Below are 17,232 nucleotides of genomic sequence, written 5' to 3' on the forward strand. Positions count from 1 at the left end.
TTCTTAGTGCACAATTTTGATGGTACACAAAGATTATTATTATTATTTTTAAATTCTATTAATTTATTAATTTATTTTTTCATTGTTCAATGTGATTCAAGGCAATATACTTCTAGACACACACACCTGCAAAACAAGAGTACACAAGTGCCATTAAATGTCATACCAAACTGTAACATTCTCTTTTTCTCATGAAAATACTCCCAAAAAGGAACTCATCAAAACAAAACCCACTAATGCCAAAGTGAGGGTTTCCCACATCCAAATAGCTAAGCGTTCACTTTCTCTCCATTTTTCAGATTGCTACACAACCTTGTGCAAAGGAAGTTCCACAAACCAATAAAAGTAAAAGGGGATGGGGGAGGCAAACGAGGCAATGGTGATGGAGACAGAGTTTTGTTGTTGAGGAATGTGCAAGAGCTCCACGCTCCCAACAAACAAACAAACAAACAAACAAATAAATAAATAAATAAATAAATAAATAAATAAAATTGGCACTTGGGTTCTTGCTCACTTGCTCATTGGCATGGGATTCACTCACTCACTCCATTATTGATAAGCATAATCCCAATTGGCAGGGTCTCTTTAAGCCTGCACCCCATGTGCTATCATTGGGGGCTATGGTGGTGCCTAGTCTTTGTTGCCCATAAAACCCTAACCCTAATAATTTGATTGCTCTTTCTGTCCCTTTCTCTACATTGACCCCCCTACAAACTAGTTTTAGGTGGAGAAACTCACTCTCAAGTTTAGAGTAATAGATAGTTCATTTGTTGTTTTTGTTTTTGTTTGTTTGTTTGTTTGTTTGTTTGTTTGTTTTTTTTTTTTGCTTCCCAATTTTTTCATTTATTGTCAACCATGTCACACTTTTTGGTTGTATTTGAAAGGGAGGATTTCCTACAAGTGACCAACTTATTAGCACGCGAACAAGTCCTTTCAATAGTAAAGGTTTTGTTTTGTGTTTTTATCAGCTAGAGTATTAAGTGAAGTTTACATGTAATATTAACACAGAAATATTATATCCACAGTATATATATATATATAGAGAGAGAGAGAGAGAGAGAGAGAGAGATCTCACACAGTGTGTGCAGCATAAAGATGATTTAAATTATGCTATGTTGGTAGATGTTGCTATCACTTATGGAATATTTTCACAATAAATCCAATAATTCATTCACTTTAGTTTCAGAAGAACAATTATTATATTCTTCTTTCTTTTTTACACAAAGTGTCAAATTCCATCTTAATTAGATGAAGTTATTGATTTTGTTGCTATTACATCAAATGATATAATTGGGAAACATGTAATCACTTCAAGTAGTTATTGAATTTAAGTAATATTAAGTGCTTTATACCATAAACAGATGCTCAATAAACTATGCAGTTTAAAACAAAATCTTCATTTGATTATGTAGCTTTCAAATACATTGAAATTTGAATATAGTATTCTACTAGTGAAATGAAAAATCTTAGTGTTGATAAATTATTATTCATAAAAAAAAATAAAATAAAAAAAAGAAGGAAAAAAGTAATGATACATTGGAGTAATTGAATTCAATGGTGGTTTTATAATTTTTCATTTTAGGATTTTCAATTTCTGCAAAACCTTTCTAAAAAAGAACCCTGATTCAAGAGTTTCAAATCAATAACAAGGGTTACAAAATAATACAGGTTCATATATATCCATCCCTCCCCCTTGCCATCTCATGATTAGTTCCATCCATCCTAAGACTCCATTCCATGTCCCATATCCCTTGTCCCTCATTTCTACCCCCCCCCCCTCCCTTCTTCTTTGTCCCCTATCCCTCCTTTCCAACTCCTTCCATTTCCAGTCCTATGTTCCCTTGTTTCGAGCATCCCCTCTTCTTCCATGTCTCTTGTTTCCAACCTCCTAATCCCCATCCAAAATCCCCCCATCCCCTAAGTGAAAACTCAATTTGAATTGCAACTTGTTTTTGTAAATAACATTGTTTGTGATACTTTATTTTATTGTATTTTATTTCTCTCCTAAAATTCTATTTTCACTTTGTTTTTTTAATTTGAAGATAAAAACCAATTTAAGCTTAATTAATGTATATATTTTTTTGTTATTTGTTTAAAATGGGTCACATGATTTTTTTTTTACAAATTAACCAATCAAATAACAAATTTAAATCAAAAGCACTTTGTTATGTGAATGTGTTTTTTGGATAATTATTTTATTCCTAAGGCTATTCTAGCACCAATACTCAATATGTCTGGCAGTCAATTGATGATCAATTAATTAATTATTTATTTATTTACATAAAACCAGCTCTAGTCTATGAATTTTAGCAAGTTTTATATATAAATGTATTGATCTCTTATAATTTTACAATATGATGTGTATTAAATTTACTTAGTTTTATACTATGAGATTATTATGGTATGAAATACAATATTTAAAAATTGAAAGAGAGAGGAAATAAACTCTATTTACAAATACATATTTGTACATTAAGTGACAATATAGTTATTGTATCCAATGTATAAATTGAAAGCTTTCTCCTATCCTACAAATTCTCTAAAACATTGCTAAGGTTTTAGATAGGACATAGCTATTATTTTAGACCATTCTACTTAAAGTTGTTTGTATAATAAATTTCACTAATATTGGATTTGATTTTCAAAATTAATTTATCATTGTAATACAAAATTTTAATAGCACTATCACTCACATGATGTAATTTATTTTGATGTTGCTATATAAAATGAAAATCCTACTTGATCATAACATCACCATAGATACATGATACAAATACACAATATAAATCAGAGACATGATTATTTCTTTCAATGTCTTTTTAAATCTTAGATTTCATACTCACTCTAAAACAGGTAGCAATTGAATGGTGGATTATCATTTTTCTTAAATGAAGTCAGTTGATAATTTACCATTCAATTATACAGTAAGTTGCTACATCACAAGTTTGGAGTGACTATAACTGTGGAAAAGAAAAAGAGTAGACAAACAAGGAATAGTTGGGTGAGCACTACGGTGTAGATCGTCTCGTTCATTTCCAAAGAAAACCTAAGCAATGGGCAGACTATGTGCCACTCCAATCTAGTTTTACACCTGTAGTAAGACTACAAAAAAATGTAATTTATGACTTCAATAGATTCTAACAATGTCAATTAGTCCAATTAAAATAACCTTTTTCCATCACCTAGGAATGTGAGATGAAATACCGGTAGTATCAAAAGCATCATGAAACGGTAGTTTATGACAATACTACGAGTACCAAACCAGCAAAAGGCTAACATTATGATGAACTCAACTGAATGATAGTTGTGCATTTACTCCCAAGAAATAAGGCGATGAAGAGGAGCATTAGTGTTACTTCGAGTATTTTATTGAACGGAGCTCCCATGCACCTTCTCCATCGATCAGTCGCAGCTCCATGTCATGATAGGGAATCAAAGCAGGTCGCTACAACAACAAAGACAAGTGAGAGCGATCAGAAAAGTAAGCACTGAATGCATGAGAGCAGAAGCGGAATTATACGACTATTTAACAATATAACGCATGATGCCGATCTTGAAAGAAGGTGAAGCAGATGATTTGGTAACCCATCCCAATGCACAACCTGAGAAATAGTGACAACCGATATGCCTAGAGCCTGAGCTTTCTTATACAAGCCTTCCTCCACATCCACGCTAGTGGCACTGCACATAACATGAAAAGGCCACATTAAGGAACATTTCTAGGCTTGATTCAATTACCAGACCCTTGGAGAACACTTATTTCTGGAGGTAAAATGGAAATACACGGACACACGAACTTCCCAAGCAAGTTTGCTGAACCGCATGAGAAAACATACGCAGAATTCAATAATGTTTTTCCATGCAAAAAGTAATTTTGTGGTGATTAAATAGAAAAATGGATGATGGAATTTACTTGGTGCACTCGTCAAGAATTCCAAACTTGGGATGATGGAAGAATAGTCGTGCCTGTTGACAGCCAACTAATTAGTAAGAACCCTTGCTGAAGGTAGATGATCAGTGAATGACTGTAAATCAACCTTAGACGTAAATCTTCAAAAATCTTCAAAAAAGACGTCTTAAAGTTCGAAGTCTCGTGATCTGTTTTCGATCCTCACAAAACCTCGCAATTTCCGGTTCATGAACTTACCATTCCAAGCCTTTGCTGCTCTCCAAGCGAGAGCATGTCCTCCCAATTGGCAGTAGCATCCCATCCCCCTTCCCGGTCCAGCAGGTAAACCAACCTCACATCCTCCAAGATTGTTCGTAATCGACTGTCAAGTATCTCTAAAGAGTGATCTGATGAACCCGTCGCGAGTACGTTACCAATTTTTGAACCTACTGCATAATGTGTCATACAAAAGTCCGCGAGGATTGCCGAATTGACAGTCAGTAACTGATTGTCTGGAATTAAGCTTTGGTAGACTATCAAAGCAAACATATAACGATTAAGTAAATAGATTGTAGACCATATAAAGAACTAAAATCTCACGAAGTACTTCTTTGACCGCGCTCTACTCACCTTGCTGATATTCAAATTGGGCTTTCAATTTTGCATCTCCTAATGTCAATGGGTAAATAATTTGGTCTCGAAGGGTTCCAAGTGCAGTGTAAGGACGTTGAGGGACGTAGAAGATGTCTCGACTGAACCCAGTACTCGCTTGAGAGCCAATGTCACTTCCTAAAACAAGCTGACCAGGCTTGGCAATATGCCCACTCGCTGCTGGCCACAAACCTCCCAAGACCCGGAAAAGGGACGATTTACCACTGCCATTGGGACCTGCCATTCAAGGAAAAACAAAGAACAAAGACACATCAATATAACAAAACGCAGGATGCAACACGACACTGCATCTTTATTTACGCAACAGCCCAGAGACGAATGTGATTTCATAGTGAATCCACTAATTAACGATATCTTTTAACAGGCCAGTTGCATTCACCTGTTACAAGCAAGCTCTTGCCAGCAGGAACCCTCATGGACAATTTGCGAGCCAATATTTTTTGTCCTGGTGTCACAATATCCACATCCTCGAATACAATATCTTGATTAACCTCCGATGATTGTCCTTCTCCAGTCAATAATAGAGAATTTGGTTTTGACTGAGCAGCGCCCGTACCTGCTCAATAGTAATTGCACAACAGATGAAAAGTCAGTAGTATTACTTAATCGAAGGTTGAGTGGTATCGTAACTATCAATTAAGATCCTCATAGAACAAAAACACAGTAACACAACTTGCGTTATAAGAATCTACATAAATTTGCGGTATGAATACGACAGCCTCAACCATACAGATGACATGTTCAATAAAAGAGAATAGATTGACCAGACTATAGCTTTTCATAAGCTTCATCACTTCAGGACAATGCTGGAAAAACTGCAAATGAACAGACGTATAAAACACTTCAAAGCATGACATTTGAGTTTCTCATTTGATTTTAAAATCCACGAGAAATTCTCAACAACACACACTAGGTGAATTGGAGATTATAAACTCACAAACGCATCATTAACCACCAAGTTCAACACAAGGAAGATGCGACAGTTCCCTCTTGGATATCATGGACCAAAGACAACCATATTGTTGTTAAAAAGCACAGATACTCTTAGTTTGCGTCAAATTCTCACCATTTTGAGCAGCAATGAGCAATTCGTTCAACTCAGAAACCCGAGTAATGCCTCCAGAGAGTTCCAAAAACTTGCGATACAGTTCCAGTATATCTCCAAACGCGAGAAAACTCTGTGAGACCACAGATGCCAGGAATCGCAGGTCATGTGCGAGCTCACCTGCACAACATCAGAGTTGTATTAGGTTGCAGAATGAATCCCTTTTGATGTACAACGTACACATGTCTGAATCTATCGACGTAAGAAACTGACATAAAAAACCACCAATATTACAACTTTCAGATGCGACTCAAACCCAAAGTATACTTCCAATCTTATGACTGGCATTATTTGCATATACCAAATATTGTAATGCAAATGCTACTCAGACAACAGAGCACTAGGTACAATTGATTTGATATCCTGGATAGACAGGGAAGTGAATGTTTTTGATTTTTCATGGAAAATTCGTGTCTCAATAACAAGAAACATGAAATATTCAAGCAACTTCTTCAATATCTAAAATATGCAACGGAATGATCACACGCGCTTTATACGTGTTGCTTACCTTGAACAGAGGTAAGTGCACGATTTCCTTTGTGCTCCAGAGCATACATCAAGCTTAATCCCCACGTGACATTGTGCGGCAACTGTTTCGTGATGAAATCATCTGCAATACCGAATATCCATCTCTTTCGGAGCAGATCTTGAGAGTGTGAAAGCAAGGCCTTAAAACGCCCAGCCGTTACCTAGAAAAAGTAAAAATATAAATAGCAATGTAAATACGCATGCTCCAATCTACATAGTGCATGTTGCAACACGAAACAAATTCACGTAAAACCAGCAATCGTTCTTAAGGGTAATGCAGTCATGAGGTTTCATTTCACGAGCGTACGATAAGATTTGAACTTATTAGTAGAGGACACCCAGTCTCAATGATTCTCAGAACTTACAGCTTGTTCACGAGAACCACCCCCAAAGAAAGCTATAGACTCTGCATGAGTTCTTAGCCTGGAGTGTATATATCTGCAAGAGAGGAACAATTCAAGGTCATGATCAACCTGGTCATTTATATCTTGATATATTCTAAGTCAAATGAGTGTAAGAGAACTGCGGTTTATTATTCAAGTTGCCCTTTCCATCTACCAGTACTTTATCTGAGTGCTTACTTTCATAAAGTTCACTTCGAAATCGAAATATCTCAACTTAAGAAGCATTTCATTATATAACCACTCACTCCAGTTCTGTCCAACAATTTCTATTATTATCGTGAAGGAAGGAACTGACCGGAAGGAGCCGTCCAGCTGCTGTTCTTTACTTGTCAAAGCACCAAAGTCTGGTGTAATAGCACGCAGGAACCCAAGTCCTAAAAACATGTAAGCATATAAAAATCCAACTCCCCTGATACCGGTCAACACTTTCATTCTGTATGTGAACCTGCACCAATTCCATAAAAATTAACTTTCCACTGCTCAAAAGTAGAAGGAATAATCAACCCTAGTGTTTCTATTCATGACTTGTGATTTAATTCCTATTTGTAATGAAACAATAAGTTCTGCTAAAAAAAGAAAATTGTAAAAAAAGGATTATTTTCTTGAAACCCACCACAGAATATCAACAAAAGGTTTGATCATCCCCGTCACCAATCCTGACAAATCACCACTCAACTTCTCTATATCTTGTGTAATTCGCTGGTCGGCATCATTAGTTCCACTTTTTGCTAGATGCATAGCCTACAGCAACTCAAAGTTTGAAGCGATCAAAAATTAGACAAATACTGAGGCATCTCGTGCAGACCAAGGCCTCACTATTTAATGCGCTACACAAATGATCGTGGTGAAATATTGAGTCATAGAATAAGTTATATGGTAACGCAGTATTTCAAATAAGTTTTTTCAAAGCTTAGAGGTCGACTGCATCCCATTCTAACCCAGTTACTTTGCTGCAATCTCAGAGGCAACCAGCTGACATTGATCAGTCTACGGTTATATAAGTAACCTAGCTTGCACCAATTTCTTGTGAAACTAAGCCTCCAATGAGCAAGACAACACTCGGAATTGAAACAGGAAACAAATATTGTGTAAAGTTGGTCACCTTGTAAAATCCATAATTCTTGAAATAGAGATTAGAGAGATGTGTAGTCAAACGAAGCCTCCAGCCTAAAGCCAACGTTGCCGTCATATGCCTGAGGACATCAAAAATATATGTTAGAAAACAGACAAATTTTGCATGAATACTTCACAGAAAAGAAAACAGACCATGAGGGAGATAGAATAATTTATTCTTCTTGAATCTTAAGCACTAGATTGTGACACAAGCAAAGTGAGCAACCGAGAGAGATGTTGCATTGACTGAAGCCTGTGCTCATGCAAGACCATATGATACGTGAAGGAAGTCTAGGACAAAGTCCAGACTATCTAAGAGAGAGTCTCTCTGAACTTGGAGACAGCATTCAGACGACTACTCAAAAATTGAGCAGTTGTGGTAATGTCCCATAAGAGAAACCCCAACTCAACATTTTAGAATGACTTTAATAAATAGAATAAAAGATCGGAATGGTCAGCACAAAAAGAAAGATGGAAACCTAAGGGATGGAGCAAGAAATGCGGATACAGCACTCTGCAGTATGCTAACTCCCACAAGGCGAACGAAAGCAGCTTTATCTTGTTGCAAGACATGTTTCACACTCGTCCCTGTAACAAAACCATTCGGAGACGCACCATCAGATCTAAACGCAGGTTCCCAACTCGAAAATAAAAACATGCTGACTAAGAAGGCAACACATGCTCACTAGGTTTTAAATTGGAAACAAAGAATCAGTAATAACTGCACCTGAAGAATCATTTAATTTACTCACAATGTACGAAACACAAAACGGAAAAGATATCTCTAAGCAGAAGAGGCTTGAATACAAACGCCAGGGCACAAGAGAGGCACCGTTCAGATCAGCAATTCGGTCAGAAATCCATGTCCGGCCAAGCACAAGGAGGGCAACTGCTAACAACTGGCCGCCTTGTTTATCAGATAACGTAGGCACCTGTCAAAACCACCATGCAAATAAATGTTGACTAGCATAAAAACTTATACTGAAAGAATAATATGTGGAGTAGTACAGAACTGCGTAGTATATATACAAACTGGTGAAGTGTATAGAAAAAAAAATTCCGGCAAGTTAAAAACAAGCAAACAAACAAATAATGGATCATAAAACTTGTTTGAGGAGCAAACCAAGATCTTGAAGAGAGAAGAAATCCGAGAAGGCGTGTTGCGCGGCTGAATCTGCAGCCCAGATATAGCAGGAACTACTTCAAAAGGATCACGAGGTGGGGAAGTTGCTAGAACAGCACCAACATAAGAGTCGCCAGCAGTTGAATCTTGACCTGGTCCATCCTAAGAGAAAAGAGAGGCCACAAGTTCCAACTTCAGTTTGAAAATCAACCACATACACCAACAGCCCATTGCTCATCCTTCATACATTATTTGATGCAGAGAGCTTTATCAATTTTCATGGTCATGAATTCCGCATCATGAATGTCAAATGTTATCTGCTGCTAATTTCAGGTTGATACAACGTGCATATATACCTGCCCAATATTTGTGAAAAATTGTTTCTGAACAGTTAAGGCATCACTTTGGCGGTCTGAATGCAATTCACCATTCTGCATGTTGTCTTCATCGCGAAGCCCTACAGGCGGTTGAGTGACTGAATTTCTGTGTACAACAAACCAATTAGACCATAGCTTAGACCTGCAGAGTGCCATGCTTTGCCATACAGTTGTTCGCACAAGTTTCACTGCATGGTTTGACTACTTCTGCAGCACTTAGGATGCGAATTGTCCTCTTTGCTCGTCAAATACTCTGATCGTTAAAGACGATTCAAGAAAAAAATGACTTACAATTTGTAATGAACGGTCCAACCTCCCTCTCCGTCAAGTGACAGAACAGTATCGTGGAAGGCTACCAGAGCAGGCCGATGAGAGATGGTCACACAAGACGTTCCCATAGCCCGTACTTGGGCACAGAACCTTTCTTCCATGTCCGTAGTAACAGCACTGGTACATTCATCTAAGATTGCAAACAAAGGCCGATGGTAAAACAGACGAGCCATTCCCAGGCGCTGTTGCTCACCAAGAGAAAGCTCATCGCCCCAAATGACCTCTTGGGATTGCGGATATCGATCAAGCAAATATTCCAAGTCGACCTAGTTCGTCACAAAAAACATCGAATGAGTACTCCAATCTACCTTTTCTAAGTAAAATAATCATGACTAAACAAATACCAACATTGTATTAGAAAGGGGACCCCCCCAAAAAAATAAAAAATATAAAAGAACAAATTCACATCGATGGTGTTTAGAATGTTGAACGATACTCGATGTCCATCTTTGACCAATGGGATTTCCTTGTAATTAGTGACATCACAAATTCTAGCCAAAAGAAAAAGAAAAAGGAAAAGAAAGCTACTCACATTCCTCAACAACTCACGCATACCCTCAGCTGTAAGGGGTTGAGTTTCTTCTGCTGAAGTCAGGGGGTAAATGAGCTGATCACGCAATGTCCCTACTGATGTATACGGACGTTGTGGCACGTAGAAGATCTCATGACTTAATGCAGAACCCATGCCTGGTTTTGCAATGCGCCCCTCCACTAAGGGCCACAGCCCACCTAGAACTCGGAACAGACTGCTTTTTCCACTTCCATTTGGACCTGTAACACAGCCATGACAGCTGTAAACATGAAATCTAAACGCGAAAAATCATTGGAAATTGATACCATCGGGAGCGGATACACTTAACGACTACCTAAGAAAAGTCCACTACAAATTGCCAACTACTATCAACTACTTATGCCTCAACAAAAGGTTGAGGGTATGTAAGCAGACTGTAGAACTGTGTGTGCACAGCACACCAGAAAATACCAGAAAATTCGTAGAGTGATGCCTCTAAAACAACGAGTGAGATCATACCAGTTATGAGCAGATTGGAGCCTGGCTCGACTTTCAAAGTGAGCTTCTCAACAAGTGTATTCCCTGTTGGAGTGACCACCTGCACACGCGACTGCAGTCAGACTCCAAATATTTGCTTTACAAGATCCCCAAAAAGAACCCAATGGTCAGCCCTTCACTAATCAAGCACCTGAGTCCGCTCAGCTTATGCCTGAAACTCTCGAGAGAGTCTACTAGGCGTATTTCGATAAGCGGATAACTACAGGCTACAGCAAGGCCAGGTGATTATTGGAGACCACTGCCACAGACGTCGCAATAATACAGAGTGAAGATCGACATCCCAGCACCTACCTTCACCCCCTCAAACTCAATGTAAGGGGCCTCAATAAAGTAACTGCCAGAATCTTTGTTCTGAATGGTTTCACTACCACCTGCAATGCGAAGTTCCCTTGAAACCGACATGAGCTCATATATACGATCAGCATAGCCACTGCAGTAAGAAAAACATAGAACCAAATGGTTATGACCTAAACTTCTTTCCCAACACTTCATACCATATCACATTATTGAACCTAAGATCCTAGCCACTCACAGGCAGGCTCTTCCAATGATTCAATAATCAGGAATTACTTCTGAGAACCTTGCTAAAATCAATACAAAAGGAAAAGCTCGTGAAATCAGACCTAAGACGACCAAGCTTGCGGGTATTGGAGGCCAAAGTTCCCATGGCTTGAAAAAGAGATATTATAACACTTGTATGATAACGCATCAGACTCAGCATTTGAGCTCGACCAAGAGTAGATCCATCGGGTCTTAAGCTCCCTGAGAAGAAGGGCTCAATGATTAAGACAAGACCAAATGTAGAACCCAAATATTTGAGAACGAAGTCCTGAATCATGCCAAACCACCACTGCGTGTGTAGAACTTTACTCAAGTGCCTAACCAAGGTCCTGCCATGCACACAGACGTGTCAATTCACTGAATTATTTACATCTTGAGTATTCCTCATATGAACGCAGTGATTTGACAGCAAAGCGTCCACACATAGATAAAAGATTCTCGTAGTCACATAAATATCAAGAGGGTGAGCGCAGCATAAATCAGTACAATCTAGGCAGGGGACAACCTGAACCGTTGAGTGATGATAGAAGCTTCTCTGTCTTGGCCTCCATAAAACGCAATGCTCTCAGAATGGGTCCGCAACCGCGAATGTAGTTGGCGGTACTCGCCCTCTAATTGTTGTTCTGTCGACATGAGCCTTCCAAATGGAGGAGACAACGCCTGGATGGTAACTCCAGCTCCTATTACATAACCCTGAAAAAAGGCAGCATAGATCTGAGTTCAGAACTAGAAACTCTCTTTCAACAAGAAAAATAAGTCATATGAGAAACACGCGAGGACTTTAAATGATATACCACGTAACATGACGTATGAACACAAAAAATGTCTCAAAGAACAAATCTTCTTAACATAGACTCAAAAGACAGTGATAGTAGGAGGACGCAAAAATAAGAATATGTGAACGAAGTCAAAACATTTGAAAGGTTACCAGGACACCAAACGCATACTTGGGGCTTGCATATGAGCAAAGCCGCCATGTGTATAAAAGACCATCAAAAATAGCCGACAAATTTTCTTGCACAAGCTCACTCATTTCCGTAGAAAATCTGGGAACATCACTAGCAATTCGCTGTTCCACACTGGTGATACGATGGTCAACATGTGACATCTTGTAATAAGTCATGTTCTGCCACCGAACAAAAAACACGGAGTCAATACGTTCTTAAATGATACACAGTAAATTTGACAAAAATGTGACAGCTTCGACTATGCAATTGTTACCATGTTGTTTGAGATACTAACCCCTTACGAACTACTTTATTTAACGGATCCCACCTCAACATGTCAGATATACCTGAAAGTAGTCTGAATGAATGCGATTGGTAAGAATCTTGCGAAAACGCAAACTCAAAGCACCGGTGAGAAATTTTGTGGTGGACAAAAACGCAGACTGAAGAAAGCAGAGAATCAGGTTCTCCGTAATGAGTTTCATAAAAAGAGGAGCTCTTGTCAAAAATGCAGCACGAAATAGCCATCCCTGTACTTTCGCTAACCTGTTGCTTAAAGCTGTTCTGAGAACCTGCGCCCAATTCAATTCCAGTAAGAAATAATTTCCACACATGTCAATCAAGTAATACACTTTGATTCGTGTGACACGCATCACATGCAAACACTAGCACTTTCTGAAGTTGAATCATTCAATTAAGATTCTTTAGAGGTACTGGAGGAGCAAGGTGAATCACACGAACTTTTCCGTCTCTAAAATAGTCCTAGGGAAAAAGATAGTAATGTCAGATATGTTAGTTAGAGGTTAAGTCAAGGAGTGATTTACAAATTTGAGGAGATGTTTGACTCAACGATGGCATGGCAGTGGCTCAGAGTGGAGAGCCTTTCCACAGAAAAGTACGGTACATTTTACTCGCTGAATTTAAAATTCTCTCCAGAACAAGATTGGCGTAAGGACAATGTGTACTACTCCAATGCTCTTATTAGTCACAGTAAACAACGTCCTACGATACACGCTTGTGGAAATGCTGGAACTTACTGAGATGGTCGCCAAGGCTAAAAATTCATTCAATCCCCCTTTGCCAATGTGGTTCAGTAATATTCCAGCCAAAAACTTGACATTCTTTATTCCTCCCTGTTTTCGCTTATTCATTTGGCTTTGATCCTTAGCTGCACTTGCAATAACTCCAGAACTTTTATTTGTTCCGTTTCCATTCAATGCTGGAGAGGAATCACGATGAGGTCTACGTTGCCCAGTTCGAAAATATGCTAGACCACCTCCCGCCGCCAACACAGCGGCAGCCACCACCAAAGCTTTCCTGGGGTAAAGATAATCCCTACACGAATCAGCCATGCCTCGCATTCAAGGTATCATTTCAATGCATCACTCCCTGAGAGAGAGACTCTGCTATGATTGCGGTCAAAGATGGTGATAAACTTACTTCCTTGGAAATGGAGATGGCCGTTGCAGAACACGGGAAAGCTGAGGTGTCGCCATAATTGAGGCTACACCTACCTGCACCCATCCGAGACAAGCCATCGGCAATTCAGAAGCTCAGGTATCGTCTATGGAATTCACATTCGAGTCTGGTTCATAACAGTAATCCTTTTAATTTAAGTACCTCATACATCCCTTAAGGATGGCGACCCATCCGTGCAGGTTTAACCAATCAACACATACTTCTACATAATCTTGAACAAGTAGTTTGTGAGAACCTGACTTAATAATTGCCAAGCTTAGCTAAGACAATCAGTTACATGGTGGAGAAATCTCTCACTTTCCTGTTCCTCTCTGATGCCAACTTAGGAAGCTAATATAAAAACTGCCATGCTGACCATGAACAAACCATTAATAATTGCCACATGTGAAGTTGGTGACACAATTTTATCACGAGAAAAATTGAATGAGGAACTCTATGCTCGGAAGGATGCAATTTTGACATCCATTGGAAACAACTATTTGACTTTGAAAGTGATTGTGGAGAGATTGCAGCTGTAGGGAGTTAGGAGAGAGACCTAGTGAAGACACGAAGCGCGAAGCATTAATCGGATTCCCGCGCCACTTCCGCGACCTCGATAAAAAGAGGTTATGCAATTGACAGGCTCCTCAAGTTTTGTGGACGGCAGAAGAGACAAGTATACACCATCTCGTTTGCTTCATCCGTAGATTAAATCACAGGAACACCACATATAACACCCCTGCAGCACTGAAAACAAAGAGGAATTGAAGGTAAGCAACTCAGATATTATATGCGACGCGAATGACAACCAAAACAACATCGAGCAGTGTTGAGATTACACTGTAATAACTGATAGAATATCATCATCAGAGTGATGGACGTACAAACTCGCCATCTTCTATGCGTACAAGACGAAGGCGTCACAATTGTCCAGCATGTCAGAGAATAAAGAAGCTATGATTGTGGCCCCAAAAATCAGACATGCTACTATAGAAAACTCAACAGTTAAAACCAAGGAAGCTGTGATGTTTTTCAAATCTACAATGGAGGCACTGCACAGGAAACTAAGTATACCCTGCAATGACGCGGTCTGGGAACAGAGAAGCCATGACACTAAGGGCAACCCTGACAAAATTGAAGTCAAGTCTCATGATAGGAAGCTCAGGGACAAATTGTATTTATGTTTATAATTATATGAAAAGAAGGGGGGATGAAAAAACACGTAACAAAATCGCTCTTAAACCCCTACATAGCTTCACACTTGTCCAAAGAATTATTCAACAAAGAAAAGAGAGAAAGCTCAAATGCACTAAGGAGCGTCCAGAAAGTAACCACGCCCTACCTACATTGAAACCCAACGCATCAAAATTACATCCAAGTCTAAACAAAAATAGCCCGCAGCGTCGCAAAACAAGAACGAAACCTCAAACCAGGAAACACATTACAGCTGCCACACAATTCCGAGACACAATCATCTAAATAACACAAACAAATGATCTCCGCACGAAAGAAAAACTTAAAATCCACGACACTACATTTATTTCTATTCATCTTTCTATTCTAAACTACATCTGTTGCTCCTCTTTCTCAGTTAACCTAGCACCAAACCCCAAGCAACAAAAACCATCAACGAGCTCAAGCTCAGGTCAAAACGCTTCATGAAGAAAGCCTCCCGTCACAAAAGCCTCGTGAAAGCCCTATCTACGTTCTGTCTTGTCACGCCACCCTACCTATAAACCTTCTTCGCCCGCCCCACCCCCGCACCGCCCGGCCCTGTCCCCCCTCCCTCCCCTTCGCAAATTTCAAAACCGCATCAGCTAATCGCCAAACCGCAACTAAACAATACCACTGCAATTCCTCGCACAAACCTACCACTGCGTTCACAACAAAGTCGTGATCTTCGAAGTTAACCTCGCGATAGATGACTTCTTCCCTTCCTTCACCAACACTGAGATTTATTTCTTCCCAAGATGTCTCAGTAGTACCAGTCTAATACCTTTACATGCGACACACGCAAAGCGTGAAGGCCTGAATCGCTATTGAACAGAAGCGCTACATGCGTCACTGATCGAAGGCTTCATTCAATACAAGGTGGAGCCAAACCTGCAACCACCGAGCGATCCACCAGCACCAGATCCACCAAATCAACCCTGCTTTCGTAGACTCACGGCTCTGCTTCCTTGCCTTTTCTCCTGGCTGCTGCTCCTGCCTTGACGCTCAGCAAAGCCTTGCGCAGTAACGTACGTTAGCAGTCCGGTGTCAGAATGCCGCCCAGCGTGGCATGACGTCGGGTAGGTGAAGAAGAAATTACAACAATTTCCCCTCCTTCTTCTTCTTCTTCTTCCCCTCTCTTTGTCTGCTTCTTCTTCTTCCCCTCTCTTTGTCTGCTTCTTCTTCTTCGTCCCTTTTTCCCACAGTCATCCACTCCTAAGCGGGCTCTCTCTCTCTGATTGGCTGGTCCCCTTTTAAGGACTTCGATTGAGTCCTGGGATTCCTTGAACCCTTCGGTAGCCGCCACGCTGGCGTCGTTATTTTTCCTTTCTAGTCACGGCCACGGGTTGAATGAAGCCCCATGGCTGTAGGCTCTTGTGTGTGTCTTTGTGGTATGATTCATAAATCTCAATCATATCTTCGGCATGGGTTAATATGGGCTTCTATCATACTTACAAAGGGAGGGAATGGATTGCTTTGTGTGCCACACTAGCAACATAGCAATCCGAGGTTTATGAGGACCTTTTTCATTTGACTGATGATAATCCATTTTTTTTTTTTTTAATCACATGGGCTTAAAAATAATTTTGAATTGAATAATAATAATAATAATAATAATAAAACAATGTAGATCTGACTCGATATCTCTTAATTGAAGGCTTGCAAACAGTCACATCAGTCTCTTTTGTAGTAAACTAGATTGAAAGTGCAAAAAGTAATGAAGATAAAACATGGGTGATTGTGTATTTGTATGCCTAGCTCTTTGAAAAGATAATGTAGTAAAGTAAATACATGTTATTTCAAAGTCAAAACTTAGGAAAAAGAATTTTATGTGATACGACATAATTGCAAGGACCTTCATTTTAAAAAAAAATTGGAATGAATATTATAACATGTAATAAAAATAATACTTGTCACCATCATCACATTTTTTTGCTTTGAGATACTTGAACATCATGCAACTTGGCAAAATATTATTGTAATTTACACCCTTCATATCATGGAATATTCATATGTTGAAAAAAAAAGTAAAAAATTTTAATGGGATTGTTAAACTTAAATGTGATATTAAAATATTTCATATATATAAAAAATAGTACTAATTGTATGTTGAAAAATATGCAAGTTTTTGAGTGATGAGACAAAAGCAACAAATAGAATCCAAAATTTAATGATTATGTTTTTGTATGATTTAGTGTTTCAGTAATGCAAAAAGATAAAAGAATATAAAAAAAAATATTATCACAGTAAAAAATAAATAAAACATACAAATATTTGCTTTGCTTTCTACTTATTCTTGTAACTAGTTTCTTATAGTATTTATTAATATGCCATGAAATTGGTTTTATATCTAATAAAATGATGAGGGATTTAATTTCAAAAATTACATATAATCTATTGATTATATCACAAGTTGCAAAGTTCATTTATCAAAGGAATTCAAA

The 17,232-nt window shown here is 38.7% G+C and overlaps 1 protein-coding gene across 5 annotated transcripts; it reads right to left on the reverse strand.

The window, feature by feature from the left end:
- Positions 1–2,985: 2,985 nt before the first annotated feature.
- LOC112291375 (ABC transporter D family member 1) lies at positions 2,986–15,714 on the reverse strand. Of its 5 annotated transcripts, none has more exons than XM_090255654.1 (28): positions 15,573–15,714; positions 14,133–14,323; positions 13,559–13,632; positions 13,156–13,435; positions 12,466–12,690; positions 12,100–12,297; positions 11,677–11,864; positions 11,234–11,500; positions 10,902–11,040; positions 10,572–10,650; positions 10,074–10,312; positions 9,503–9,807; positions 9,191–9,317; positions 8,835–8,996; positions 8,544–8,643; positions 8,191–8,299; positions 7,701–7,791; positions 7,212–7,339; positions 6,894–7,043; positions 6,560–6,632; positions 6,175–6,355; positions 5,628–5,786; positions 4,941–5,117; positions 4,520–4,777; positions 4,148–4,338; positions 3,914–3,966; positions 3,603–3,681; positions 2,986–3,445 (listed from the first exon to the last, which is right to left on the reverse strand). In XM_090255654.1, the coding sequence occupies exons 3-28, from the start codon at positions 13,612–13,614 to the stop codon at positions 3,353–3,355; spliced, it is 4,107 nt and encodes a 1,368-aa protein (XP_090111780.1). In that variant the 5' UTR covers positions 13,615–13,632; positions 14,133–14,323; positions 15,573–15,714; the 3' UTR covers positions 2,986–3,352. The 5 variants fall into 5 exon arrangements, with proteins under 5 accessions (XP_090111780.1, XP_090111781.1, XP_024394443.1 ...); XM_090255655.1 differs by having other exon boundaries at positions 15,488–15,628; XM_024538675.3 differs by having other exon boundaries at positions 15,449–15,622.
- Positions 15,715–17,232: the final 1,518 nt, after the last annotated feature.

Source organism: Physcomitrium patens, chromosome 14, assembly GCF_059467195.1.
Source record: "Physcomitrium patens ecotype Gransden chromosome 14, ASM5946719v1, whole genome shotgun sequence".
Lineage (NCBI taxonomy): Eukaryota > Viridiplantae > Streptophyta > Bryopsida > Funariales > Funariaceae > Physcomitrium > Physcomitrium patens.